This window comes from Mucor velutinosus (assembly GCF_035048745.1).
Source record: "Mucor velutinosus strain NIH1002 chromosome Unknown tig00001567, whole genome shotgun sequence".
Taxonomy (NCBI): Eukaryota; Fungi; Mucoromycota; class Mucoromycetes; order Mucorales; family Mucoraceae; genus Mucor; species Mucor velutinosus.
This window is the reverse complement of record NW_027041896.1, coordinates 120,998-147,672: the sequence shown is the minus strand read 5'-3', so window position 1 is coordinate 147,672 and position 26,675 is coordinate 120,998. Positions and strand designations below refer to the sequence as shown.

General features: G+C 41.0%; 8 protein-coding genes across 8 annotated transcripts; 5 read left to right on the top strand and 3 right to left on the bottom strand.

Annotated features, from left to right (window-relative positions):
* Positions 1-4: 4 nt before the first annotated feature.
* On the top strand, positions 5-1,087 carry ATC70_011921 (MaoC-like domain-containing protein; the record flags this gene model as incomplete). The annotated part of the gene is made up of 5 exons (XM_064831105.1): positions 5-58; positions 116-152; positions 207-233; positions 293-798; positions 848-1,087. The coding sequence occupies 5 exons, from the start codon at positions 5-7 to the stop codon at positions 1,085-1,087; spliced, it is 864 nt and encodes a 287-aa protein (XP_064687973.1).
* Positions 1,088-1,160: 73 nt separating this feature from the next.
* Positions 1,161-2,604, top strand: ATC70_011920 (uncharacterized protein; the record flags this gene model as incomplete). Its single annotated transcript, XM_064831104.1, has 3 exons — positions 1,161-2,158; positions 2,256-2,377; positions 2,435-2,604. The coding sequence occupies 3 exons, from the start codon at positions 1,161-1,163 to the stop codon at positions 2,602-2,604; spliced, it is 1,290 nt and encodes a 429-aa protein (XP_064687972.1).
* Positions 2,605-4,480: 1,876 nt separating this feature from the next.
* On the top strand, positions 4,481-6,667 carry DTD1 (D-tyrosyl-tRNA(Tyr) deacylase; the record flags this gene model as incomplete). Its single annotated transcript, XM_064831103.1, has 1 exon — positions 4,481-6,667. The coding sequence occupies one exon, from the start codon at positions 4,481-4,483 to the stop codon at positions 6,665-6,667; it is 2,187 nt and encodes a 728-aa protein (XP_064687971.1).
* A 262-nt stretch (positions 6,668-6,929) lies between these two features.
* Positions 6,930-8,783, bottom strand: ATC70_011918 (uncharacterized protein; the record flags this gene model as incomplete). The annotated part of the gene is made up of 4 exons (XM_064831102.1): positions 6,930-7,515; positions 7,570-7,819; positions 7,912-8,556; positions 8,612-8,783. The coding sequence occupies 4 exons, from the start codon at positions 8,781-8,783 to the stop codon at positions 6,930-6,932; spliced, it is 1,653 nt and encodes a 550-aa protein (XP_064687970.1).
* Positions 8,784-16,646: 7,863 nt separating this feature from the next.
* On the top strand, positions 16,647-17,082 carry DIA4_2 (Serine--tRNA ligase, mitochondrial; the record flags this gene model as incomplete). The annotated part of the gene is made up of 3 exons (XM_064831101.1): positions 16,647-16,835; positions 16,905-16,934; positions 17,002-17,082. The coding sequence occupies 3 exons, from the start codon at positions 16,647-16,649 to the stop codon at positions 17,080-17,082; spliced, it is 300 nt and encodes a 99-aa protein (XP_064687969.1).
* Positions 17,083-17,457: 375 nt separating this feature from the next.
* Positions 17,458-18,128, bottom strand: ATC70_011916 (uncharacterized protein; the record flags this gene model as incomplete). Its single annotated transcript, XM_064831100.1, has 3 exons — positions 17,458-17,514; positions 17,582-17,948; positions 18,004-18,128. 3 exons carry the CDS (start codon positions 18,126-18,128, stop codon positions 17,458-17,460), a joined length of 549 nt encoding a protein of 182 aa, XP_064687968.1.
* A 575-nt stretch (positions 18,129-18,703) lies between these two features.
* Positions 18,704-22,891, top strand: ATC70_011915 (uncharacterized protein; the record flags this gene model as incomplete). The annotated part of the gene is made up of 6 exons (XM_064831099.1): positions 18,704-18,741; positions 18,800-19,907; positions 19,965-22,124; positions 22,185-22,346; positions 22,412-22,581; positions 22,639-22,891. The coding sequence occupies 6 exons, from the start codon at positions 18,704-18,706 to the stop codon at positions 22,889-22,891; spliced, it is 3,891 nt and encodes a 1,296-aa protein (XP_064687967.1).
* A 1,677-nt stretch (positions 22,892-24,568) lies between these two features.
* On the bottom strand, positions 24,569-25,728 carry ATC70_011914 (Delta-12-fatty acid desaturase; the record flags this gene model as incomplete). Its single annotated transcript, XM_064831098.1, has 3 exons — positions 24,569-25,425; positions 25,481-25,529; positions 25,588-25,728. The coding sequence occupies 3 exons, from the start codon at positions 25,726-25,728 to the stop codon at positions 24,569-24,571; spliced, it is 1,047 nt and encodes a 348-aa protein (XP_064687966.1).
* Between the last annotated feature and the right edge of the window lie 947 nt (positions 25,729-26,675).

Below are 26,675 nucleotides of genomic sequence, written 5' to 3'. Positions count from 1 at the left end.
AACTATGTCCAACAAATACAATGTCCTTGTGGACATGGAAGATGCTGCTTATTCACAGGTACCCATAAAGACGAGCCAAGTCGATGCTGTATACTGACGTTTGATAACATGCCAGCCTGCCACTATTGAAAGCGATGGGCTAGAATTTCAAGGTATGTTTCCCATCTTATCACCCGCATCATGTAAAACTGATAGGAAGCACATAGACTTCTCTAGCCAAAACAAATCTTCTTGTAAATGACGCAGTATCATACAGCCATTTTGTCGCTATGACTAACCGAATGCCATCTAGTCAACCATGCATCCGCACCTCCACCTCCTCCAGCAACGGCAGCAGCCTCCTCCAACACTGGCTTTTTCGATTCCCCTCAACAACAAAGAAGCGCCATCAGCGGAAAGCCCATCTGGTCTGTAGAATACTATGCGCAGTTCTTTGATGTAGACACGACACAAGTGATTGATCGATGTGTGAAATCCATGTATCCAGTGGGAGATTATGCAGCAGATACCCTTCAAAATCAACCTGACCTGTACGGTCCATTCTGGATTGCCACATCAGTTGTATTTTCCGTATTTGTCTGCTCATCACTGGCTGGATCTTTGGCTGCTTACATTGCTGGCAAACCGCATGTGTATGATTTCACGCTGTTGAGTTTTGCTGTGGTTGTCGTGTACATGTACGCATTCTTGTGTCCTGCGCTTGTGTGGGCTTCTACCAAGTATTTTGGATGCCAACCTAGTTTGTTGGAAATCGTCAATTACTATGGCTATGGCTTGACCATTTGGATTCCTGTTTCTGTGAGTACATGTGCCATTCAGACGAACTTCTGCTAACATGAAGCAATAGCTTTTGTGCATCATTCCTTTCGATTATGCAAGATGGGCATTTGTCGGTGTCGCCTTTGTTGTCACTGCCATATTTCTGGTCAAGAATCTGTACATTGTCATCTCTCGAGCAGACGCCAAAACATCGCGCATTATCTTGTTGGCCATCTTGCTGGCTCACACCATTTTCGCCTTGGTCCTCAAAATGGCATTTTACAGCTACGATTTCAGACCTGATGCTGTTTCTCCTCCACCTTCTTGAAAATAAAATTTCTGTGGCTTTCCATTTGTTCGTTTTCTTTTTCTTTTTCGCTATTTTTTTTTTTTTTTAATACATGGCACCTACAAACATCACATTCAAATCAAGGAGACAGCAAAAGATTTGGGAGAGACAACGAAAAGAAGCTGAAGCGAAAAAGAAGACGTCCACATCCTATGTCAATCAAGCACCTTTCCGTTATGCTGAACGCAATTTCAAGTCTCGAGTGCCTCCACCCGACTTTTCTCAAGTGGTTGATTTCGAAAAGATACAGGATCATAGCAATATCATTGTGCCTGTTCAGCTGACAGACGACCTCAGACGACTATCGTCTGTATTCGGTCAATGTGAGGCACCATGCCGAGACGCCTACGTATTGAAGAATGTGCCTGGGCTGATTATCATTCCCAATGCATTTACCCCGGCGGCTCAACGTAGTTTAATTAAGCAATGCTTGAGTGTGTATCCAAAACCACCCAACACATCCAACTTGGATACACATTACATTATACCTGAAACTGGCATTTGGCCTCTCTATGAAGCACAGGAGAACGGCACTTTGAAACCAACAGATCCAGGCTATCATGTACCTAAAAAAGTGGTTGTGGAAAATGCCAGCAGCACATACAGTGATGATGATGAGGAGGAGGTGATGGAAAACAAAGAGGGAAAAGAACCGCCTATAATGGCACCCACAGCATGCTCAGACGACTTTACACCTGTCATTAACGATCCCAAACCAGATCCCTTACCAGCGCCTGGCGTGCCTCTCTTATCACCCTCTGACATGGTCAGAAAAATGCGATGGATTACATTGGGATATCAATACCATTGGCCCACAAAGACATACCACCTCGACCGTCGTTATCCATTTCCGGCAGACGTAGCTGATCTCACAAAAGCCGTAGTAACAGCTGTAGAAAATATTGGCCATGATGGTTGGATCAATCAGTACAAAGGAGAGGATTTCAATGCAGAGGCTGGTGTGATTAACTATTATCAATACCGAGATACATTGATGGGACATGTGGATCGAAGTGAAATGAATATGGAGGCACCTTTGGTATCTCTTAGGTACGTTGTGTGTGTGTGTGTGTGTGTGTGTGTGTGTGTGTGTGTGTGTGTGTGTTAAGCAAGAGCATCTTTTAAGTCAATAACATGGCTTGAATAGTTTGGGTCAATCGTGCATCTATCTCATTGGCGGTTTGACAAGAGACACTGTGCCAGTTCCGTTATTGTTGAGAAGTGGCGATATTGTGGTTATGACAGGTCCATGTAGAAAGGCATTTCATGGTGGGTTTCATTTTCATTTTCTACTACAATCTCTTATGCTTATCATTTTCGAAACAGGCGTGCCCTTGATAATTGAAGACAGCTTACCAGATTACCTGTCAAACAACAATCAATACGAAGATACACCTGATTGGAAGCTGTTTGGGGATTTCATGAGCACATCTAGAATCAATCTGAACATCAGACAAGTATATCCACGAAATCAAAGCGACGAGACTGTACAATAAAGCGTAGATTCATTTGATCACAACAAGTAACGGATGGTTGGAATCAAAAATAGCGTTTTTATCCCTGCTTGAGTACGATACAAACTGTGCACAAAGTCGGTCCTACCTGCTTGATGCGCAAATCTTTGTTCCTGAAAACATCTAAAATGAGCTTCTGCTTTTTAAATTCTGCCCTGTATACCAACAGCAACATTGATCTTTGCACGAAAAGAGGCACTAAAAAGTATATGTAGAGTCCACTCGATGCAGACTATCTATTGCGTCTAAAATATCCATCGTGTCTTACAACCGCTATCATCTCACTAATAATAAGCTGTATCATTGTGCTATGATGATACAGCGATACAACAGTGCCACTCCATCTTGTTGAGTCTGTAGCGGTTGCGGACATTCAGTAACTCAGCAAGAGTCGGATCATGATCTACATTGTTTCTCACTGTCTACATTAGGACATTAGGTTCGACACAGAAGTGAATCATATAATCGATTATGATGGTCTCTGATAGTGAAGGATAATGATGGCTACAGATCGTATCATCATGGCTGATTGAACGAATCAGATCCTTCAATTGACTGATATTAGATAAACATGATACGATGTATTGACTCAGTTGAAACAACAAGATAGATTGATGATTCATCAGTAATGATCTCTTATAAATAGGATGCGTTTGAATCAGTTAATAAATCAGAAGTTTTCGTATCTGGTTACTTTTTATAGTCTTCCTTTTTTGAAATCTATCTTAATTTGTTAATACTGTATCTTTGAATACAACACATCTAATATTTCCAGCTGAATATTTGGATATAATAGCATGCTCTGAATCTAGGTTAATGCGTACAATGTCATTACGCCTTTGTGTCATAACAAGAATGCGCCTATTGACACGCAAATGTATATAACACAGCCAAATTTGACAGTCTTCAAGCCTTCATATCATGACATGTAGGCCTTTCTGAGCCACCGGAATAACGCCAAGTAGTTGTACTCGAATAGCAGTAACTTCCTAATAAATTTGCTCAGCTTTTTGGCGACCGAAAAAACATGGCCAAAAATCGACCAAAAAGCATGAGGGGTACCTCATGGTTTGCAACGAAAATCAAACGATCGCGTTTTTCACCTTGAAAATGAAGACTTTTACTATGGTATATATTATATTATATCAAAATGTTTCTCTCAATCCAAAGCAGCCCGTGAAGATTTATTTGTAGGACCTGTATATGTATATTCTCAACATTTTGACCAAAAACGAGATTTCACATTTTTAAACATTGCTCAAAAAGTTTATTCAAAACATCTGTTTTACTTGGCACCATTGCATGCGCCATGAAAAGTACTACAAGAGTGTGTTAGGAAGTGTAGGGTGATCTTCACAATCTCTATAGTCGAATCTCGCAAAATAGATCAATCAAGTCGAAAAAAAAACAAAATCTCCACACTTGATCTTAGCCAAAAGGCCTGAGAGGATAAAAACAAAATCTGTCCAATCTTGAACAGCAAGAAATACCTGAGCTTGAATTAATTTTGGCGGCGGCGCTGCTGATGGCTGACCAAACTGTCTTTCTGATGATGACAACGATGATTGGGATGCTGATTAAAAGGGGATTATGAATCTGAAAAAGATTATTGCTTAGCTTGAGCACTTTCTTTTGCTTTTGTTGGGCATTTTTATATTTGATAACGCCATGCAGCTGGACTTACCACTGAAATATATGAAATTGCAACTTCCTGATGATTATGATTTGCAGCATTTCATGAATAATGTCACACATTCATGATTGCTCCAAAAGGACACAACTAATCCCGCAACAGTTACATTTGCGTAATAGGTTGCCATTTGCATTAATTTCCTTTTTTTTCACTTTTCAACATAATATGCTTATTCTAAAACCAGGTATATCTTATCACAAGGGCAAACATGCATGGTTTCTTTCCACAAAAAACACTTCCTATGCCATAGGCGTCGATGTCAATACTGGCCTTGTATTGAACTTGTATTGGGGCTCTCGTTTAGTCACTTTTACAGATATCGACCTGGATAACAAATTGGCGCCAGAAAGAAGCTCTCAAGATCCTGCCATTACAAGCGCCTGTGAAGAGTTTCCTGTCTTTGGCGGTCTTCGTTATGGGCCTGACTTGCTTCGTGTTCAGTTTGAATCAAACAAGACTCGCGAATTGGACCTGGTGTACACAGATGGGGAACTAAATGATGACAAAACAGAGCTCGTCATTACACTGGAGGATAAAGTTCACACGGCATGCAGAATCAAACTCAAATACGCATTGGATATAGAGAACGATTTGATCATACGTTCAGCCACTATTCATGCTGGTGGAAACGAAACACTCGTCTTGACTAAAGCACATACAGCAGCCTGGCATATACCACCGCCAGCAAGCAGTTGTCAGCGTGAATTAGTTACATTGGCAGGTGCTTGGGCAGCAGAAACTCAGGTACAAACGCATTCACTGGAGCCAGGCACATCTCAAGTATTGCAGTCAACTCGAGGCATTCCTTCAGCGCAGGCATATCCTTATTTTGCTGTCAAGGATCAGGTCAGTGATGGTGAACACAATGATTGCGAGGTCTACTTTGGATCTCTGGGATGGAGTGGCAATTGGGCGATTGAACTGCACACAGATATTCGAGGCAACGTCGCCATTACGGGCGGCATGAATGATCGTGATTTTGAGCATCGACTCAACAATACCCGCTTTGAACTACCGGAATTCGTGGCAGGCTTCACAGCAGAGGGCTTATCAGGCGCCCGCAAGTGTTTGACAAACCACATTCGAGACCGCAAGGATAGATTGTTGGTAAAACACCCCCACGATGTCGCTCCAGTTCTCTACAACGGTTGGGAAGCTTATGATTTCAGAGTGACATTCGAGAACCAAAAGGAGATGGCACAAAAGGCAGCGAATCTCGGAGCAGAGTTATTTGTACTGGATGACGGATGGTTCCATAAGCGCAATTCAGATAATGCTGGTCTAGGCGATTGGTTTGCTGACAGTGCTAAATTCCCCAACGGCTTGAAGCCACTTGCAGATCACGTCCATCATCTGGGCATGCTATTTGGCTTATGGTTTGAGCCAGAGATGGTAAATCCTGATTCAGACTTGTATCGACATCATCCAGACTGGGTCTATCATTATCCAGACCGCACACGACATTTAGAGAGAAACCAACTGGTACTCGATATCACCAAAGAAGAAGTTCAAGACTATTTGCTAGAGAGAATTATATCTACAGTCAAGTCAGCGGGCGTTGACTACATTAAATGGGACATGAATCGACCTATTTCAGAGGCTGGATCTCAGTTTGGAAAAGCTGTTTGGACTGAACATGTGAATGCCTTTAATCATTTGATATCAAAGGTCAAGGAGGCCACTGGATTGATTCGCATAGAGACATGTTGCAGCGGCGGTGGTCGAGCAGATCTCTCCATTTTAAAGAAAACCGAATCATGTTGGCCCAGCGACAATACAAGACCTGATGCTCGCATTATCATTCAATACGGCGCTTCTTTCATCATGCCTGCCAATGCCATGAGTTGCTGGGTCACTGATTCGCCCAGCGATGACCCATTTACCAACATCCCCATCTCGTACCGTTTCCATGTCTCGTTCATGGGTGCCTTGGGTATTGGATCCAACTTGAATGGCTTGTCTGATAATGAGCTAGAAGAGTACAGAGGCTGGATATCATTGTACAAGGAGCTAAGAGATGTGCTGCAAATGGGACAACTGGATTGGCTAGTTGTACCTACGTCAAAGCCATCCGCATATACTGCTGTGACACAAACTACAAAGGACAATACGGCTGTTGTGCTGGCCTTTAGACAAAATAGCCCTTTTTGGCTGCCTCTTCGCCCCATCCGATTAAGAGGTCTTACTGCGTGCGCCTTGTACGATGTCTGCATCTGGAGCAGAGATCCCAAACAGCCTGCCTTTACTGGCATCATGTCAGGCTCTGCATTGATGAATAAGGGGCTTGATTTACCATATCTAACGTCTAAAGCCTACAGTAGTGTTGTAGCGCATCTTGTACAGAAAGCTTAGGTCATTGAATAAATATGGTTTATTTTATTGGGTTCTTTTTGTGTGTGTGCGGAATAGAGCATATTAAAACCAAACAAAGGAACAAGAGAGATATACAAGAGAAAAAAAAAATGGGAATAGAGCATATGAGAGTGTATGTAGAAAGAAATGAGAGTGTTGTGAAGCGAAGGAATTTGCCATATCAAAAATTATGTATATATTTTCAAAACTATGTATTATAAAAGTTACCGAACGAGAAGTCAGCGCATATGAATGAGGAAATTCAGAGGTTATTACCAGGTGTCGAAGAAGGGAAAAGTTGCTGATGAATGGAGGCTGAAGGCGAGGCATGGTTGTACTGTCTTTCGTAGTGATAATGAAAATGCTGATGGTAAATGCTTGGTGGACTATTGTAGTTACTCGTAGGCTCCATGGACATAGGCGATGTAGTGGTGGTGTTTGGCTGAGACAGGGGCGGCGGAGAGGGTCGCTGATAGTACGCCATCTTGTTGCTATCACAGCCTTGTTGCTGTTGTTGTTGTTGCCATGGGTGATGTGCATTGGTATGGCTGGTAGCTAAAGTAGAGGGCCAAATCAGGCTTGAAGGAGAGGGAAGCGAAGGGCCATTTTCACGCTCGCACAAAGAAGACAAAGGAGGAGGACTACTATCGCAATGTTTGTGAAGACGAAAAGGGGCATCTTGCGCACCTTGTTTGAATAAACTTTTCGTCAATGTATCAATGGGGGCCACGGGCTGTTGGTATCTTTGCTGTTGCTGCTGATCCAGGAGTTTGTTATTGTTGGAAAACAAGTCTGAGGTACCAAAGGGAGCCTTGCTTGATGATGGTGGATTTGATCCGCTGGATGATCTATACCAATGAGGTTTTAGTCTTTGAGCTATTCATTCAGGTGTGCGTACATACCTAGTGTAGTCATTGCTCATGGGTGCAGCAGCAGGGGCCGCCTCATGATGATGGTGCAAGTAATGAGGAGGACGCGGTGGGGGAGGCAAAGGAGGGAATGATAAGATCTTGTCCGTATTCAAGCTTCTTGAATCAGTGAACGGTAAAAAGAGAGAGGATCTTCTGTATTGATGAGTATCCAAACTTGTCCTAGCATACTTCCTCGAGTTACCGCCAGATTCAAAACTTGATCTTCGAGAATGATCCACAGCTAATTGTAATAAAAAAGGAAATAAAAATCAATGCACGTTCCTTTTTGTACGCGGAAATGCAATGTAACCTTAAAATGCAGGTTTAACTTACATAAAGGTGGAAACTCTTCATCTGGGGCTCGTGCGGTTGGATGAGTTTCATAAAAGGAGTGGGTACCAATGGTCGCATGGGAGAGCTTTCTGCGTATGGCTGTTGATGCTGTTGCGGTGGAAGTAGTTGAACTGGTCGACGTAGGTGATAAGCTAGGTCTTTTGAGCAGCGATTCGGCAAATTCTACAGAAGGAGGTACACGAAAGCTCTGCTTTAATAATAAATCAGGAGAGATCTGCAAGTCAGACAAGTCTGAAACAGAAGATGGGGTGGCTAATCTTCCTTCCAGCACATCTAATCGAGTGTAGTAGCTTATCAAATGCTGAGTAGACCCGTTGAGGTGAATACTGATGGTCTTTTTAATAAGCCCTCCCTTTCGAAATTTGTAGGTATCTGTAAGCGACCCGACTAGATTGCGTTCTTTGTTTCTCTCTTCGTTGGAAAGCTCTCCTACAAAAGGCTGCGTTGAATCATTCTGCGCTGCTCCATAGTCGTATGACGATGGATAATGCGATGAGTCGTAGTCGAATGGTGCTCGGTTATGCTGATATAGCGATTCACGTCCATCCAGTTCACGATAGATCAAAAAGTTTCCAAGGATACGAGAAGGGCTCCATACGAGACCATCTGTCCAACGTTTGATGCCTAATGTTGCATATTGATATCATGCGACTGTATTGCCATTAATCCCTCAGCTTACCAGACTCTTTTTCATCAAAGACAAACACAGTGCCTGATTTAATAGATCCTCGTTCTCGGTCTTGCAATCTTCGACTGATCTTTGGTAACTTTCCACTGCGACAGGCTTCAAAAACTAGCAAAGCGTCTGTTGTAGATTCAATGAACCCAAAGAAGCTTTCGTTGATGGGCATAGAGTTATGTCGTGATAAAGTCAGTTGATATATAGAGGGGAGGGGGTATAAGATGGTTATATATCACGAAATGAACAAAAGTTAAAATACAAATATATAGTTTAGCAGCAAAGAGAGAGAGAAAGAAGAGCAATTGATTGCGCTTGAGCTGAATAGTTATATACGCACAATATTAGTAGAGCCGCATCTTTTTTTTAACGGGGCCAAACAGTTATATTCACCGTATCTGTTATTTTTTCTAGTGATTCATGTGTGCAATGCAGGGGCGTAGAAACAGAAAGAGGGATAGAATAGAATAAATCTCATTTTTATTGCCTATTTGATCAAACATCCGTATGATTTTTATCATCTCAGGGTACATAATTATGGTCTAAAACCGAAAACTATAACAATGCATCATTGCAAAATGTATGTATATGAGCTAAACCTTTGTGAAGGACACATGCGGTATAAGTCTTTATGCCGCATCAAAAAGAACGATGGCGCAAAAGGGCGTTTATCATGGCTCTTGTTACTGTTGTGTCAGATCGAAAAAATACTAATAAAGTAAGGAGATGTGAGTAAATCAACAACAAACAAAATAAAGCCAGCTTATCAGAGCAAAAAGTGGTAATTGACATGTATCTGTGCGTCGAGGTCGTAAAAGACACGGTAGGCTCTAACCATAATTAAAGCATTATGCCAAGGTATGCTGGATAAAGCATTCGGCTGTCTCCTGTCTGCACAAAGTATACAAACTCGTCGGTTAAACATTAAGATTTAATTTAATATGTGAGCAAATGCTCCTCTCTTTGTTTTTGAAAAACATCCCTCCCCTTCCCCTTCCCCTTCCCCTCATTCCCCTATTCTTTTAAACTTCTAATTGACTCCTCAAAAAAGCAAACATTAGTGTAAAGTATTTGTCAACTTGGAAAAGTATCGGGGGGAAAAGGGAGAGGAGGAGGGAAAGAGCGTGAATACTAGATGTGTTTAGCTTTGTGATTTGAATGAAATCAAACCAGGTTGCTGCCTACACTCAGTAGCAATGTTGCCTTTTGGCAAACATCGCACCGAAAGAAAGAAGCTGTATCATTCCCCTGGATGATAAATTTAAACGTAATAATAATGATTGTTTCAGTGTCCCTTTTTTGATCTCTCCTGAATTATTATACACAGAGGGAGCAAGTGACGATGAGGAAGCATTTTAGTGTGAATTTGTGGACAAGGGGTAGCACATCTACATTGAGATGACTAACCTTTCGTGGCCAAAGCTGCAAAAGGAAATGACGTTTTTGAAAAGAGATGATTCCTTGAGATTTCTAAAAGACAAGTTATCCTGCATAATTTGCACAACAACACACTTTCCCATGTTACAAAGAGTATACATAGGCATCGCCGAGTATCTTTCCAATGTATTAATTAGATGGCATTTGTGCAAATGTTATATAAATAGCATTTAAAATTCATGTAATAACCACAAATATCATATGGATTTTAATTTAGAAAATAAAGTAAGCAAAGACCGTGAGTTGTTAGCAGATTCCTTTCTCCTTGAATGAAATGAAAGGGATTCGCGTCTTTTTTAGCTAGCTCTCAATGATTCATGCATTTTTTTAATACTACATAAAACATGGAAAGTTGTAAAAGAAAAAAGTGGCATGATTTTTTGAACGTGTCTCCTTGATAGCCCTTTGAATCAGAAAAAATGGTAGGCGGGACAAAGGAGATGATTGTCTCTTTCACTCTGACATCTCATAGAATTTTCCGACGGGTTTCCAAGATAGAGTTTGATCCTTTCACTGCTTCTCTCTCTCTCTCTCTCTCTTTCGTGCATGCATAACTTTAAATTTAGCTGCGCGTGCTCGGAGATGATCCATACATTTGTGCCTCATAATTACCTCTATTGTAACTCTAACCGAACATTTTGGGCGTTCAGCCGATCGATGAGAGCCCAATCTTCAAAGCTACATTTGAGCTACTCCTTGAGTAGTGTGGAGCTACCCGCGTAAGCGTTTCAATTGTGATTCTCTTTCTTTTGCCGCTTGAGCCTTATATTGTATCAAATCATGTATGATACCACTATTACCATAGAGAGTATTTCATTCTAGTCAAACAGCAGCAACATTTAGCCTATATCGCAGTGGTCCTATGCTCAAAGTGCCATATGCCATGTAATTTAAATAGGGTGGCCATTTTGCATTTAAGATCAGGGCTCGCATTTAAGCGTGTTGCAACGCTTACATTTATCATATATGTAAGGTGTCTCAACAAAACTGAAATAACGTAGTAGCTTGGATATACCATAGTACTTTTCGATTCCCAATTCCCCTACTTTTAGCTTAATAAATATCTATTGCCTTGCCTTCGTAATTTTGTCTTTCATCTTCCTACCATTATCACCAAACGAAACGTTGCAAACCTCAAAAGTGAAACTTGCTTCCAGTATTTTGAGTGTATAAGAAGAAGTTGAAATGCAAACATTTTGAGCAATTTTTTTTGGGGGGGGGGGCCTCGTAAAGGAAAAGCTTGGTTCATGGGATAATGAATATTGGAGATGCTATTTTCAAGTGGTGGAATATGCATACCCTGAATTGAAAAATCTATCGTAGTCTTCCAGCGTTCTTCTCGCAAGATTTGGCTGTACGAACATGCTACTTTCAAAGCTCTGGCATAAGTAGTTTAAAGTTTGAGTTTGGATGGCCCAAATCTCGAGATAATAATAAATACCTTTGTACATGCGAAATCTTGAATATGAGGTAGAAGATGGCAACCCATTACATTGGAACATGTTGGAGATTAATCATAAACAACGCATGTTTGGCGGGGCATCTAGTATTAGGTTCTCCTGGTACTACTTACGGTGTAGTGTACTTGTTGTGCCAGAAGGGCTGCAAGTGTCTATAAAGATTAAGGTATTCTTGATGGGTAGATATGTCTGTGTTGTGCAACAACATGGACAAGCTATGATAATTGAAGTGCATCTCAGCTATCTAAATACTGAGGTTCGCCAGATGTGATAAGCGTTTTACAAGATAAATTGCTACTTTGGCATTCAGAACTTAGTATAAATAGAATAACTCTTGTCTTCATCAATAAATCTTTAGTTTTTTTTGTGTCTGATCTTATTCAAATAAATCTTTTCTTGTTTTTATAATATCGAGCATTTTTTATAAGCTACAAATAATAATCCTTTTATTCTTTGTGCTTAACAGTGTAGTGAAATCAGGTTTAATGGATTTCACAAAAAAAAATAAAGCAAAGGTAAAATACAATAGAAATCAACTGTATTTTATTTTGTGTATAAAATGAACTGAAGATCCTGGAATTGAGTAAAAAAAAAGAAGAGTATTTATACATTTGCATCTGGCTTGTAGGATTAGTGATGATAGAGAGCAATAGGTGCTGCTATTGCGATATCTGGCAAATGTTGTTGATGTTTGATTTAAAGTGGTAATCAATGCAGGAGCACTGGCCATAAGGGTCGATTTGAGTAACCTTGATGGGCTTGGGTGAGCTATCGTCATAGCATGATTTAATGTAACCTTGATGGTTTAAAGTGTGATGTTTGTTATTGAAGCATGGAATCCTTTATCTGGGATATTGTGCAACTATGGCAGCAGGGCATAGTTGTCATATTTGAATATGCTTGTTATTGATTTAATTCTATTTGGATAAAGATACCATCACTTATTACGACCATCATGGGTGTGATTGAATACACTGTGATCAGGAGTGATTCATTCACACGATGTGCGATATAAGCGTGTATCTTTACTTTAGTATTTTTAAATGGGTTTTTGATGTACATTTGAGCGCTTTCATTAATAGATCCAAATAGCATGAATTTGAATGAGTGCTATTTGATGAACTTTGGTTTTCAATTAAGTTGCGTTTGGGTGGCTATTTCATTACAAACAGTATTATTGTACCTATAAGGCTTTCTTCCCCTCATATAACAACAGGTTTAAAGGACATCCCTCACATGCTACTGTTTAATGCATGCTAGATCAAATGATTACACCTAATTTTATACTTTTAATTAACGAAGGACTTATATTGTATTCATTTGGCTACCCTTTTATTACAAACATAATATCATGATAAATGATAAATCAATAGGAGATCAACTAGCTAGAATCCTTCGGTCCCTGAACCTGCGAGCCAATCAGATTGCTTGAAAACTCCGCTGACCTAAAAAAAAAATTGCGAGGGTTTCCCTCTGTTTTGATGTGAGGCAAAATTTTAAGCGCCGCTATAATAGCAATATAGCCGCTGCTATCATCAAACTTCCCCCAAGTGCTAGAGCATGCCTTACTTACACCACCGAGCTTTAGATTCTGGCGTTGAGACCCTCAATCATCACTAAAGTAAGTAGCGATAACCAAGTGGAGGCGGCCTATCTACCTCCTAGCCTCGGATAAAGTCTTGTTGAGCTTCAGGGATAGGCACATCCACACAACGTAAAAAGGTATGCTTCATAGAAACATAATAGAAGAAAGGAAAAAAAAAGAAAAGAGCATACTATACCATAGAAGTATGGTAGTATGTAAGCAAAAAAGGAACACTCACACAAAAAAGTGAGTCAAAAGAAAAGTATAACAACAAATACAACATCAAAGATGTTCAGAACAGCTTGCTGTTATTGCAACAAAAATGCATACATGAGCAACATGCATGATAATAGTCGGATATAAAGCAACACAAATACACACAATTGCAGGAGCAACAGCAGTATTATAAGTGTGCAATACAACACAATGACTAATGTTGTTTATGTGAAGCCACAGAGGCAACACAAACAACAATTCACGACCATATAACAAAGTAGTATTACGACGGCAATACAGATATATAGTAGTACATTATGCTTGTTGTTCATACATAAGAAGCAACAACATTGCAAGCATCCGTTGAGCCGATCATATCACAGCCAACAAAAAAAGAAAAAAATGCAACAAAGCAACATTACGAATGCATTATCACGAGAAAGGAAGCAATAATACAAACGTCCAAAGAAGCTTTATATCATTGCGACCACAAGAAAAAAAGATACTTTCCATTTACCACAGCCACCGATAGACTAGAGAACAGGCAATTACCAGAAATAGACCAAAGAGCAAGCATATAACAGAGATAGCAGACCAAGAAAGACCAAACTAGCAGTAGCAACAACACCAGCAGCAACACCATAGAAAAACCGAAGAACGAGCGTCACCAGAGACCAGACAAAGACTAAAGAAGCAACCGCCAGAGATAGAGACCAAAGAAGAAACAACCAGACATGGTAAACCAAAGAATCAGACAGCCGAGATAGCAGAGAGGTAATGACAACTGTACCGACGTCAAACAGGCAAAAAAAAGTATCAAAACCTAATAAACAAATTCAATTAATGCTGATTTTACGTATGTCAGTGCTCGTTATCGAATGGTACCTATTGTATCCCATTTCAAAGAACTAGTACCAAGTACTTCTAACAGTACAAGCCCGTGTTATTAGAAGCTAGAGTATTATTATCATTCAAACGGTTTCCAAAACCACCATGGTCTGATACTAAACGCGTTATGCAAAAGGAAAAAAAAAAGAGGATGCGGAAAAATGAGGGAGCGCCATACCCGTCGTCACAGCCAGTAGATTTGGCCTCAGTTTTCTGCCACATCATCTGTCGCTGCGGCACTCAAATTTGGATTTGTGCAGTTGCAATTTTTGTATTCAAATTTGACTTGATTTGACATCCTTTAAACGTTTTTGCTAAATTTGACTATGAAAATTGTCGTTGTCACACTCAACTTTCTAATATGATTATGGAGAGTCAATAAAGGCGCATCGAATGATGTTGATTACATTGAGCTTTCAGACTGAAAATAATGAGCAATTTGCGAAAGTTTCAAAACCGGTTTTCTGCGAATATGTCAAAATGTAGCATATGAAGAAGGTCTCATAGAAAGAGTTTTCAATGTTGCATTTTATCTTTACGATCAGTTTGATCTAATATGTATCATAGGAAAAGTCTTCGTTTTTGGGGTGAAAACGCGATCGTTTGATTTTCAAGTATTTTCCCTTGCTGATACTTATGTAAAAATGAGGATTTTTATAAATTTGCAGTGGCCCAAAAAAATTTGAGATAAACCATTAGTGAGTAGAGCGTGGTCAAGAGGAGTCGTTTGGTGCTATTCCAAACGCTCAAAACGCTTTGTAGCATGAGTTATTCATGCTTGAAAATAGCTAGATTTGAACAGAATTCGACCTAAAACTAAGGGGTAATAGGTTGCGTTGGCCAAGAAGTAGATAAATTAAAGTTCTGTCTGATACCTGTGATGTTCTACATTGCATAAAACTCATTTTCTAAGCGATGGAATCTTTTATTCTTGTTAAGCACAAAAAATAAAAGGATTATTATTTGTAGCTATAAAAAATGTTCGATATTATAAAAACAAGAAAAGACTTATTTGAATAAGATCAGACACAAAAACTAAAGATTTATTGATGAAGACAAGAGTTATTCTATTTATACTAAGTTCTGAATGCCAAAGTAGCAATTTATCTTGTAAAACGCTTATCACATCTGGTGAACCTCAGTATTTAGATAGCTGAGATGCACTTCAATTATCATAGCTTGTCCATGTTGTTGCACAACACAGACATATCTACCCATCAAGAATACCTTAATCTTTATAGACACTTGCAGCCCTTCTGGTACAACAATTCTACTTCGAAAGTTAAGGTACTTCTCTTTGAAATACGCGATTACAGCAATTTTAAGACTTAAGCTTCGATGATATTATGCAAATCTGGATCCAACAACTTGCTTAGATTAAACAAAATAATGTTCGTTGGGTCAGCAGGACACTTTTGATGGTCATGCGCAACAGAGATGCCATATATATAGCCATAAAACTAGATTTAAAGTCTATCCACGATGTTAGGCACTCATGATTAACAAGAAGAGATGGCTGATAGTAATAGACACGCTGAGTCAGTGTCAGCACAATATGGGGAACAAAAAACAACAAAATTATATGTCATATTGCATATATAAACCTGTCGTTGATCTTTGCTTTGTTGCGTTGCCAGGAACTTCTGGACCGTAGTTGTATGTTTAGAAACGTTGAAAGCCATTAACTGTTTCTGCGGACCTTTTAGCACGCGAATCGCCTGGGTAAATCAGCTCCAGGGGCAGTGCTGCAAGGCAAAGATCAATAATTGGCGGTGATGAGGGGGGAATTGTAGGTGTGATGTTGCAATTCATTTTGTATTACAACGTTACCTATTTTTAATTAAATGAAAATGAAAGCAAGTTGATTGGCAGAATGAATTACATAGAATTATAGGCATTTCCCAGAAATCAACGTAGGTTTGTATGTTCTCTACATAGGTTCATGTGCTGTCTGTTTTATAAGTATAGTATAGTACGAAAAATTATTGAGAGGAGCCTGCCGAAAGCTCATCTTGGTCACTGTATCTTTTCCTTTGAGATCCACCACAGAAAGTATGTGGTCCACCACTCTCACCATTACATCAACAAGTGAATAAAATGGGGTCAGGATATTACACTAATCTATGATTGCTAGATGATTCAGTAACAAAGAGTCCATAAATATAGGATATCTGATGAGACATTAAAGCAAGGACAGAGCAGTCGAAGAGAGAAAGGGTGTATGTCCATGCTAGAGGAAAGATTCTGCTTCTCGCATTCCTTGATCATTGGCCTCAACTATGGGCTTGGATGAGAGCCATTTTGCTAGTATCCTCGAGAGCTACTTGAAGCGATCACATTACAGGACAAGCGGATTTTGGTTGTTATTTCATGCGCAATTATGCTTTTGACACATCTCTTTATTCCTTCCATTCAACTCTTTCGCACACACGTAATGAAACAAACTCAAATGACCATTAGCAAGACAAGCTCCCTTCAAGGGGAGAAAAGAGAGGTTCAACAGCTGGATGAAGAGATTCAAATTATGAAAGAGAAGCTGGCTAAAATGAAAGTATTGAATGGGCTCGAATTGGAACTGGCCACACTAGCACTGCTGCGTAATCAGTACCGTTCTGTTCGCATCAAGACAGAAAATAAAGTAGGCAGTGGATTGAGTGTATAAATGGTATAGTGCAATATGATATTCATGGCTCGGCTTGATGTTTAGATGAAGGAACTTTCTAGTGGAAATCAAAAGGTAAGCGTTATACATACAATGTGTTGTATCTATTTGATCTAACATTGATTTCTTATTGGCGTTAAAGGTCAAGAGAAAGGATACAGAGAGCAGCGACGATTGCGAAGATGACGTTGATAGCATGGAATTTAATCATGATATCAAGTAAGCCCTTCACAATGAACTCAGTGATGCCATTAAACAGCCCATAGCGTGTTAAATTCTTCATACATTTGCGGCATAGTTAAAACTACTTTTCTCTCAATATATCACACAAATAAACCTGATCTATACACGCTCCTTGAAACCTGTATTTTGTTCGTTCTGGACAAGCACTTTCTCAAAACACAGACATGTGGCTTAAGGCTTTCATTCAATCGAAAACCACAGTGAAATGCATGATTTCAGTGGTTGAAACAGTGGATACTGCCAGTTTTATGAGCTACCATGATTAGTCAACGTTTTAAAGCTAATCTGGATCTTTACAGTGGTCAATTTTGGGTTTATTGTGTACAACTCTCGCTATAAAATTACAATAGATCAACTACGGGTTTGCTACTTGAATATCCCATACATTTGTTTTGATTAATAGCTTATAAACCTATGATCACACAAACCCACATCAGCAAACCGTCATCCATTTCATGCATACTCAATAACACACATACCAATCTTTTAGGAGGAAAGACTGAATAGTCGAGATGCTCTACATCCGTCACCTTGTACACCAGCAAACAAAAGTTATCCATGGCTATATCATGCACTAATGATTTGTCCTGCGTGCTGAGAGTCTGACAAGAAAAAGCAATATCAGCAGCTCTGGGTGTCTCTGCCCTGGAAGGCCATGTAAACGTAGCGCGAGATTGAGTGTCTAATTCATTCCACTGCTGTATACGCTGATCTTCCCAGTAATCGGGTGCGCTTGTATCATCATCGATAATCTTTGGAGGAGGGAATCGTGTCACTTGAATAGGCGATGAAGCAATGTAGAATTTGCCCTTGAAAATGTAGTATTCTTTAGTTTTTGGCATGGTCCTGATGGCCATTATATTAGTACATTAATATGCTATAGAAGCGCCATAAAGTTTACCAGCTGATTTTGGCATTTGGATCAGATTTGATATCGCCCATCAACATGTTATCATTCATGGCCAATGTGAATTTAAGGAACCGAGCATCGTCTTTTAAAAAGCCTCGAAATTGCAAGCAATGCATTGATATATCCCCTGACCTCTTTATATTACACATGGAAACATACGCTTTATATACATTGTATGCCACATATCAGTCTAATCAGCACAGTGAAAAGATGATCTATCTCATGCTTACCTGGATCATCCTTGCTGCCACTGTAATTATCATGATAGCTCTTCATCAAATGAGTTTTCCATGGTATGGGTGTGTTCGATCTCTGGATCGTTGGTGATGTTGGATGAGAGTGCATCTCGAGTCAACTAAACAAAAACGAAAAGAGGCTAAATATCCTTGTAATTTACAGATGATTTGATTTATATATGAAATTTTAATTTGTGTGTAACTGAACCAGGTTTATCAGCCATCTGATTCGAATCATCTGTGTATTTATGTGTGTGTGTGTGTGTGTGTATATATGTGTGTGTGTGTGTGACTAAAAGCGAGAGAGAGAGGCAGCAACTCCCCTCAGAGGAGTAATAACACAATATTTTCAAGATCCGGAAAAGGGCACAATCCATTTGTTCAAAAGGAAACAACATAACGCTCACTCTTTCCTTGTTCTTGTTCTTCTCTGCTTGTTATAATTCGTAGAAATCATGACAGTGCCCAACCAGCCTTCTCAGGCGGATCCGAGGTGAGTTGATCCAACATTGGTCGTGAATCGATGGCTAAAAGGCTCGTTCATCGTTTAGGAGACCTTCGGTACCTACTTCTTCGCTTCCACTCGTGAGTACTTTGCCTTATGGTCATCATAATCACATGAATCAACATCCATACACTTCAGCTTACTCAATACTACCTCCTCCTTCATCACATCACAATTACCAAAGTACACTTACTACTACTACATCGTCTGCTTCTGCCGCTGGTTTAGTCACCGCCAACAATGGGAATTCGCACATATCATCTTCTTCTGCCATAGGAGCAAGAAGCAGGCCAAAGTACAGTGATATACCGCAACACGTAACAGCTGAGCCCATCTCCACCGCATCAGCAACCACAACCACATCAGGTACCATGAGGACCAGTGCTGAAGCAAGCCCTTCCTCACCATCCAGCGGCAGTTATCGGCCATTAAACGTTGTTGATGCGTTGGCCTATCTAGATCAAGTCAAAAATCGATTTATAGATAATCCTAAAGTGTACAACAAGTTTCTAGACATCATGAAAGACTTCAAGAGCCAATCAATTGATACACCTGGCGTCATTGAGCGAGTGTCTACACTGTTTAAGGGGCATCCACACCTGATCTCTGGATTCAACACCTTTTTACCTGCTGGATACCGCATTGAATGCTCTGTGGACCCAAGAGACCCTAATCGCATCACTGTGACAACTCCCAATGGCAATAAAACCACATCAACCACATCAACTACAGAGGACATGCTAAAGATGGAGCCTCAATCACAGCAGCATTTATTGCACCAGCAAGAGCATCCTTATTATCCTGCTCCTTCTTCTTCACCCACTTACTTACCTCCACCACCGCCGTCTCAACAAACCGTATCAACACAACAGATGCATCACAAGACGGCTTCTGTTATACCACCACCACCACCACCGCCGTTTAATTCTAGCAACAGACTCTATCCGCCTTCCTCAGCTGTGTCCTCCATTTCCCGTGTTCCTCCTCATCATTCACCTCAGCACATGATTCCACCAGCACCAGCTTCTGCTCAGCCATACACTTCCGCCTCTTCCAGACATGTATCGTCCTCCACTTCGCCACCACCACATGCAGCTGATAAAAAACCTCCAGTGGAATTCAATCATGCCATCAACTATGTCAACAGAATCAAGGTATGTGTAGCGCTGTATATCATTATCTCTTCTTATACTAACCATGCCCCTCATTAGAATCGATTCGCAAACAATCCAAACGTCTACAAGCAATTTCTTGAAGTGTTAAAGACCTATCAGAAAGAGCAAAAACCAATCGAACAAGTGTATGACCATGTGCGCTACTTGTTCAACGGCGCTGACGACTTGTTAGAAGAATTCAAGCAATTCTTACCTGAAATCACATCGTCAGCAGGAACATCAACTCACGACCAGCGTCTATCACCGCCTTTATACGAGCCTCATTCCACCAATCATATCGGATTCAAAAGAGTAGCATCACCATCCAGCGCACCTGCTCATAAGCGAAAGAAGGGCCATGTCACCAAAAAGACGAAGCTCTATCAGGATCAGCAACAGCAGTATATGCAAGAAGAGGAGGACGCAGGTTCATACAGTCTATTCGATCCTCAAAGACCAAGTATATCCGCAGAGGAGGTGGATTTGTTTGACAGAATCAAAATGCACATTGGCAACAAACCCTCCTATGAAGAATTCCTCAAATTACTCAACCTGTACACGCAAGAGATTGTGGATATTGATACACTGGTAGCTCAAGTCAAAGGCTTCTTGGGAAACAACAAGGAGTTGATGGGTACCTTCATGTATGTGATTGGATACGAGCCCAGCGCACCAGCAATTGAGAAGCCTGCCGTGTCTGCTGTTAAACCCGATTTGAACAAATGCGATGCTGCGGAGGATAGTCCTAGTTACCGTGTGGTGTCCAAGGAATGGCAAAATCAGCCATGTTCTGGTAGAGATCAAATGTGCTGGGAGGTACTGAACGATGCGTACGTGTCACATCCCATCTGGGCCAGTGAAGACAGTGGATTTGTGGCATCCAAGAAGAACCAATACGAGGAAGCATTGCACCGCTGTGAAGAGGAACGCTACGAATATGACCTCAATATTGAAGCCAACTTGAACACCATTGCACTCTTGAAGCCTATTGCTGAACGCATTCAACGCATGTCACCTGAAGAACAAACAGCCATGCGACTGGAGCCAGGCTTAGGCGGACCCACTGTATCCATCTACGAGCGTATCATTCGAAAGATCTATGACGACGAGCGAGGCACGGAGATCATCGACATGCTGTATCAAAAACCAGCGACTGTGGTGCCTATTGTACTGAGGCGTCTTGAAATCAAGGACAAAGAGTGGCGAAGAGCACAAAGAGACTGGAACAAGATTTGGAGAGACATTGATCTCAAGAACTTTTACCGCTCGTTGGACTATCAAAGCCCCGTTTTCAAAGTAAATGATCGCAAGGCCATGACCACCAAGAGTCTTGTCACAGAAATCGAAACACTTCAAAAGGAGAACCCCACAGAGTTGGTGCAATTTCAGTTTGAATTTCGAGACGATACACTGTTCAAGGACATTGCGCATTTGATTTGCTCATTTATGGATAAACAAAGTGGATACGCGCCTGTCGACAAACAGAAAGTCAAGAGTTTTCTGAGATCGTTTATTCCCGTGTTCTTCCATGTCAAGGACACATTGCCATTAGGGTCAAGCGTCGAGCCGGAGGAAGAAGAGGTAGAAGCAAGCGGGCATGAAGACAGAGAGCACCAGCCTGGTAGATCCAATACAGAAGAAACAGAGTCTCCCGTAGCAGCAAGTGACAGTACATCTTCCTTGAAACGAGCTACATCTGAAGACAGTCAAGGCAAACAACTCAAGGGTGAGCTTAAACAAAGTGCAGACACTCGCACGGCGGAGGGAGAAGATGGCGTTACTGTACCAGAAGATGTTACTATGGAGGAAGTAGAGGATTCTGCCGATCTGTTTGCAGTGGCAGCAGCAGCTACAGCACCTGAAATCATCAACCAGAAACGCATCTACAGCTTCTTTTGCAGTTCACCTTACTACTGCCTATTCCGCTTGTATCTCACCATTTATGAGCGCTTGTACAAGATGAAGGCCATTAGCTCTGAATGTGGATCAGAAAAGAAGTTCAACAAGACGGCAGTGGAGCTGGATCTGGTGCCTAATCGTTTTGAGGACATTGACCTGTCGCATGGATATTACCATGCTTTGTTGGAGATGCTGGATCAGTACTTTGAGGGAGAGATTGACCAAGCAACATTTGAAGAGAATGTGCGCTACTTGTTTGGTATTGAAGCATACCTCGCATTTACATTTGACAGAACGATACAGACATTGATCAAGCAGGTAGGGTTTTTAGGTATAACGCACATGGCTTATCTTGTGGTACTCATCTCTCCATCGTAGATACAAACCATCTCGACAGACAGGAAATCTAACGAGCTATTCAAATTATTCAGTCGGGATCAACAATCCGTGGATAGTCCTACAGGGAGAACACTCTCCATCTATCGATCTCTGGCAGAGGGCATTCTAGAATCAGAGGAGAATCTGTACAAAATCACCTTTGTAAGTTGGTAGCCTGTGCGCAATCCAGTTACACAATGAGCTAAAAAAAAAGCATCGCACAATAGGACACGGATACTCACATGGCGCATATTCAATTACTTGATAAAGAGAATGACATGTCATTACGCTCCACAGAACAGGAGTCGTACGAGGATTACTTGGCTAGCTACGTAGATTGGATGCATGATACGGAAGGCATCAACAAGTTGCTATTGAAACCGTCCTTTTTGCAAAGGTAAGAGAGTCGAAAGGATGACTGAAATCAGCAACAACACTGACATGATCTACATAGAAACTTGAAATCATCATCAGCACAAGACAAACAGCTGGATATTCATGTCAAATCTCACATGCGATACAAGATCCAACCAAAGACTTATCACATGTATTACATTATTGGATCTGAAGATATACTGCATCGATCTGCTACTTTAGCCACTGTTGACCCAGAAGCGGAGGATCCTCGTGCACATCAGTGGCATCAATGGCTATCAAGTCAAGGAAACGATGATTTAAGCAAAGAGGCTAGAGGGTTGTTTTCATAAAGCTCACTGTACATAAAATGCCATGCGCCTATGATGACATGGTTGAAAGCCTACCTTACACAAATGAGCAATAAATATATATCCATTATTACCGGCATCTTTCTAAAGGAACCCCCTCCCCCCATTAGATGTAATAGGTATCCAAGCAGTCCAATGAGTAAAAGAGGAAACAAAGCTAAGCATTCTTTGTTGACATGTATCTATGCTTGTCAGTAAACGAGGGGTACTGGTTTTATCAGTCTGCTAAGCTTGGACTTGCCATTGAAATAACACGTATAAAACATTGCGTTTTTCGCTCCGTTTGGCGAGTCATCGCTTATGAGCTCGGTAATGTGCCAGGTAATGAGCATTGGCAGCGAGATTGAGAATAAGAGGACATAATTTTACCTTTCTTACAGTAGTGAGTCGAAAAATGAGAATGGTTGAGTGGTTTTTTGATGGCTCTGCTTAGGATCCATGCACGAGATTAGGCAAATCAAGCCCATGTAAAGACCAATCTCCATTGGCAAAGGGATCGATGTTGTCAGGAACATGAAGAGAACAACCAACGCTATCACCAAGTTTGAAAAATTTGACATTGGCTACATGGACATCGATTTCGCAACTGAATTCAGTCTTTCACCACTCGTTTCGACAACAAATTCTTTGTCCCTCTGATGGAGCTTTACTATCTGTTACTTACTTTTAATGCCGTTGTTGATAGAAAGCGGGGTATGAACATTCCTGCCATGATGGAGTGCTTTGGGGGGGGGGGGAGACCATTCATCAACATAAACGCCTCAATGCACAGTGTTCATCGGTAGTTGATAAGGCCATCCTCTGCATGCTTCTCTATACATGATACACCGATCATTGGCGATACGAATGAAAAGTTGGGCTTCTCTATCAAAGTGACAGACTTGGTACTATCACTGAGGATTCAATGCCCATGAGTAGCAATTACAGATCATCAAAGAGTCTTTCGATACCAACTGCAATCCCATATAACAGAATTTTGCTTTGATTCTAGTCTCTTGTTTGAAATTAACAGCAAGGCACAGATATTGACAGCCAGCTAGTGGCACAACGGCGAGTACGCTTTCTTCATCCTCACATCATGATTTTAGAAGCTGTGTGTTCGTGCGCAGTTACACGGTAGGTCAAAATGTAACATCGTCATAGGACACGGACGTCCACATGGTACACTATAAGGAAAATGGCATGAGAGTACAGCTTCAGCAAGGCAGGTATCAAGCAACTGACCACGTTGATTGGATACACGGAACCAAAGGGCATCAACAGGCCAACATTGAAACCTTGAAAGAATTCCAGAGCGCATTGACAATATCACACGCAAAGGTCAGCTTGACACATTTCATGCAAAGTCTCAATTGAGCAAGCAAATAGAGCAAGACACTTGCGAACCAGTCTCGGGGGCAGACAACATGGATAGATCATCGTTGCCAGTAAGCCAACTGTTAGGATTGCTCTCAAGATGACTTGGATGATTTCAATGAGTCAAGATCGATGAATGTTTCACTGTAGATGAAATCTGGCATGCGTTTGTGAAACTATATCTGATCAAAAGGCAAGTATGAGTTATATGTACTAATGCAAAATTTATTTATTGCTAAGGGAAATGAATTGAAATTATTGAATGAAGATTAGAAATGCAGTAGGTTACGGACTGTAAGAAACTTAGTTCATGACGACAGCTCTGTAACGAGGCTTGGCTTGACGAACGAATTCGAAAGCTTCGTTGATCTTCTCCATAGGGAAGGTGTTGACCCAAGTGCGGACGTTGTGCTTGGCAGCGAAATCGAGACATTCTTGGATAACAGAGGGAGAACCGATGAAAGTACCAGCAATGGTGAGTTGCTTACCGGCCATGACGAAAGCAGACATACCAGAGAGAGGGACTTCGGGAATATCACACAACATGAAGATACCGTTGTTCTTCAACATCTTGAAGTATTGATCCCAACACTTGTTGACAATCTTGGTGGCAAGAATGTGAGTGAAGGTGTTGTAGTGAGGCTCCATTTGCTCTTCCTTTTGCATGAGAACGTAGTCATCACAACCGAGCTTCTTGGCATCATCAACCTTGTCAGGAATAACATCAAAAGCAACAACTTCGGCGCCCATAGCCTTGGCCCATTGGACACCAAAGTGACCGAGACCACCAAGACCGAGAACGGCAACCTTGGAACCCTTACCGACATTGTAACGTTTGAGAGGAGCATAAGTAGTGACACCACCACACAAGAAAGAGGCAGCTACTTCAGGAGAGAAATCCATGGGGACATGAACGACAAATTCTTGGTTACCTCTCCACTTCTTGGCAAAACCACCATAGGTCTTATCCTTGGTAGCGTTGTCATAACGATCGTTGAAGGTCCAGACAGCGTGGGTGGAACACAAGTTCTCCATACCCTTCTTACAAAAATCACACTTGCCACAAGAAGCAGATTGACAACCAACACCACAACGGTCACCGACCTTGATGCGTTGAACGTTCTTACCGACCTTGGTGACGGTACCAATGATTTCGTGACCTAAGCATTCCAGTTAGTATGGCTGAATGACAAGAGAATTGCATGAATAACTTACCAACAACACAAGGGAATTCGGTAGGTCCCCAACCTTCATCGACAGTGTGCTATTGAATAACATGAATAAGCATGTTCAATTGAGAGAATAGGGTATGAATGACTTACAAGATCAGTACCACAGACACCACAACAGATGATATCCATTTGGACCATATCTTCATCCCAGTGACAGAAGGTCATCTCCATGGGTTCGAGAGGAGCAGACTTGGATTTACAGGCCCAGGCAGTGAAAGTTTCTTCAGACATATTTAAGATTTGTATTAATGTGTATACAGTATACAGAAAAAAAAAAAAAACTGGGAAAGGTGGATTAGGGATGGATCATTTTATATCTTTTTCATGCGGCCTTTTTTTTTAGTGAGCAGCTCGGTGAAACCCTTGTTTCTGATATCCAGCAACATGTTTGCTGGCTGTGAAGATGAGGGAGGGATGAACAGGAAATGAGTCCAAAATCAGCCGATTTTTTTGTCCAAGGATTTTTTTTTTTTTTGGATTTTTAGATCACCTCCAGAGATAGAAAGGTTTGCAACAGGTTATCAATAGGATCTATTTGTATGTTTGTGTGTACATGCTCGATTACTACAGCTACATGCCCCTTCATCATTTTTTTAAGGTTTTCGCTATTTGCGCGTGTGAACGTTACGAGGTGAGTTTTGCATTTTGTTTCTGTCTTGTAGTGTAGTTTTAGCATGGCATATATTATGCGCGTGCTAAGGTCATCTTTTGGTCTACCTTGATCGATTTCTTCTGTGAAATCTTCATGGGTTTCAAACGATATAAACTCAACTACCGTGTTATTTGCATCGCTCAAATGTTGAAAGCGCATACTGCATCAGAAAAGTATCGCCAAGTGATATCACAATGACATGACGGAGGAGGAGGGGGGGGGGGGGGCAACATAGACGTGTTAGTCTGTCATACATGATTCTCATTTTACAGGTTCATTTCTATGAAAAACTCTCAGATATGTACATTTGGCTAAAGGGCGTATAAACAAATACAGCCATGTGGGCTTTTTGGTATCCGATACCACACATTCAAGATGGAAAAGCCCTTTTCCAAGCTTGCTGCGTGTGAGTCGACTTGTCGGATTACTGCAATCTTTAAAATCTAATGGTTGCCAATGATGGTTCGTTTTTTTTTTGACGAGCAGTAATCGAATTAGATGTCAAATGATACCGCCTCGAATCATG